Below are 2,500 nucleotides of genomic sequence, written 5' to 3'. Positions count from 1 at the left end.
CACACACACACACACACACACACACACATATATATATATATATATATATATATATATATATATATATATATATATATATATACATATGTCTGTGTGTGTGTGTGTGTGTGTGTGTGTGTGTGTGTGTGTGTGTGTATGTGTGTATGTGTATATATATTGTATATATATATGTATATATATATATATATATATATATATATATATATGTTATATACATATTACATATATATGATTTATATATATATTATATATATATTTTATGTATATATATTTTATGTATATATATATATATATATATATGTACATATATATATATATATATATATATATATATATATATATATATATATATATATATGTATGTATGTATGTATGTATGTATGTATCTATATACACACACACATATATTCATATATGTATTCACTCATATTCACATATTTGTGTGTATTAGACTAACATAGTGCTGACTATTATAGAAACAGCATTAACGTTTCGCTGAGTAACGAGTCTCTTACGGGTATACTCCACGCATCGGTAACATTGCTTCTGTGACCTTTTCGTAGGAGGTCACAAGGTCGAAGCAATTGCAACTCAAAATATACACGCTATTAAGACGAAGCAATATTTTTTTCCATGCATGATTCGACTCGACAAGCCACAGTGTCAGAGTTCAGCGACATTTAAAAGCCATATATATATAAATACTTCCGAATGCCTGATAGACTAATACTTTTTTTCACGCACCAACTAACTTATAAAATCACTTATAATGCGTAAGTTTCTTTAATAAATAACACCTCATTTTTTTTATCACTTAGATAAGGTCAAATGATTTATCAAGACTTAGTCACTTAGATAGTACTTTGTGATTTGAAGAAAACGTATTGTTACACTTTACAATTTACAAAACTATTTTCAACTTGCTAACTTAATGAACGTGCATTTTTTTCTCAATCACCAAAAATTACCATAATAAAACTCGAAACCACATACAAAAAAACACTTTCAAAACGGTTTACAACTTACCAAACTTTATGCAGACATATATGTCTTTTTCCCTACTTATTTTAAAACTTAAAGATACTTACCTAAAACTCGAAGATACTCCCATAAACCTCTTCAACCACATACCAAGACACTTCACTACTTATTTCAAACTTACCTTACCTGAAACGTAAGGATTTCACCTCCTAAAATTCTCTTTCCAAATCACTATAACTTATCTAAAACCTGAAATTCCCTTCTAAAATTCCTCAACCACTTACTAAACCACTTTACAACTTACCTAAAACCTAAAATTCCCTCCTAAATTTCCTCAACGACATACCAAAACACTAAACACTTATAAAACTTATTCAAAACTGAACTTAACTTACCTAAAACTTAAAGATCCCCCCCAAAAAAAATTCCCAACCACTTAGTCCACACCACTTTACACCTTACCTAAAACCTAAAATTCCCTCTTATAATTCCTCAACCACATACCATAACACTATACAACTTATTCAAAACTTAACTTAACTTACCTAAAACCTAAAGATACCCCTTAAAATTCCTCAACCACATACCATAACACTATACGACTTATTCAAAACTTAACTTACCTAAAACCTAAAGACACCCCTTAAAATTCCTCAACCACATACCACTTGTAAAACTTATTCTAAACTTAACTTACCTAAAACTTAAAGATCCCCCCCCCCTGAAATTCCGAACCACTTAGTCTAAACCACTTTACAACTTACCTAAAACCTAAAATTCCCTCCTAAAATTCCTCAACCACATACCACTTATAAAACTTATTCTAAACTGCACTTAACTTACCTAAAACTTAAAGATCCCCCCTCCCCAAAAATCCCCAACCACTTACTAAACCACTTTACAACTTACCTAAAACCTACAGATACCCCCTAAAATTCTCCAACCACATACCATAACACTATACAACTTATTCAAAACTTAACTTACCTAAACCCTAAATTTCCCCCCCCCAAAAAAAAAAAAAAAAAAAAAAAATCTGAAGGACTTAGTCCACAACCACACTACCACTTACCTAAAACCTAAAATTCCCTCTTAAAATTCCTCAACCACATACCACTTATAAAACTTATTCTAAACTGAACTTAACTTACCTAAAACTTAACGACCCCCCCCCAAAAAAAAAAAAAAAAAAAAAAATCCGAACCACTTAGTCCACACCACACGACCACTTACCAACGCCACACTCCCGGTCGTACAGCCGCCGCTCGTAGAAGTCAAATGACCTATCATGCAAGAGGTCATAAGAGCTAAGTTCCCGAAACTCGCGGTCGCTGAGATAACAGTTATCTCTTGCCCAGTTCCCGCCGCTGCTGTACCTGCAATGCGATTGGGGAATTTAGATCGGTGAAGATAGATAGATAGATAGATAGGTAAGTGGGTTGTGAAAATAGATAGATTGAAAGATAAGTGGATTGTTTTTTTTTTTTTTTTTTTTTTGCCTGGAAGATTGTAAGGTAAA

The 2,500-nt window shown here is 31.7% G+C and overlaps 1 protein-coding gene across 3 annotated transcripts in view; it reads right to left on the bottom strand.

Annotated features, from left to right (window-relative positions):
• The window catches only part of LOC113829334 (uncharacterized), a 90,067-nt gene that overhangs the window by 3,948 nt on the left and 83,619 nt on the right, over positions 1 to 2,500 (bottom strand). For all 3 annotated transcript variants that reach the window (XM_070143265.1, XM_070143264.1, XM_070143266.1), the window contains one exon: positions 2,215 to 2,357. In XM_070143265.1, coding sequence (XP_069999366.1) covers positions 2,215 to 2,357 — 143 coding nt within the window. The remainder of the gene's footprint in view (positions 1 to 2,214; positions 2,358 to 2,500) is intronic.

This window comes from Penaeus vannamei, chromosome 30 (assembly GCF_042767895.1).
Source record: "Penaeus vannamei isolate JL-2024 chromosome 30, ASM4276789v1, whole genome shotgun sequence".
NCBI classification, from domain to species: Eukaryota; Metazoa; Arthropoda; class Malacostraca; order Decapoda; family Penaeidae; genus Penaeus; species Penaeus vannamei.
This window is presented reverse-complemented; position numbering and strand designations above follow the sequence as displayed.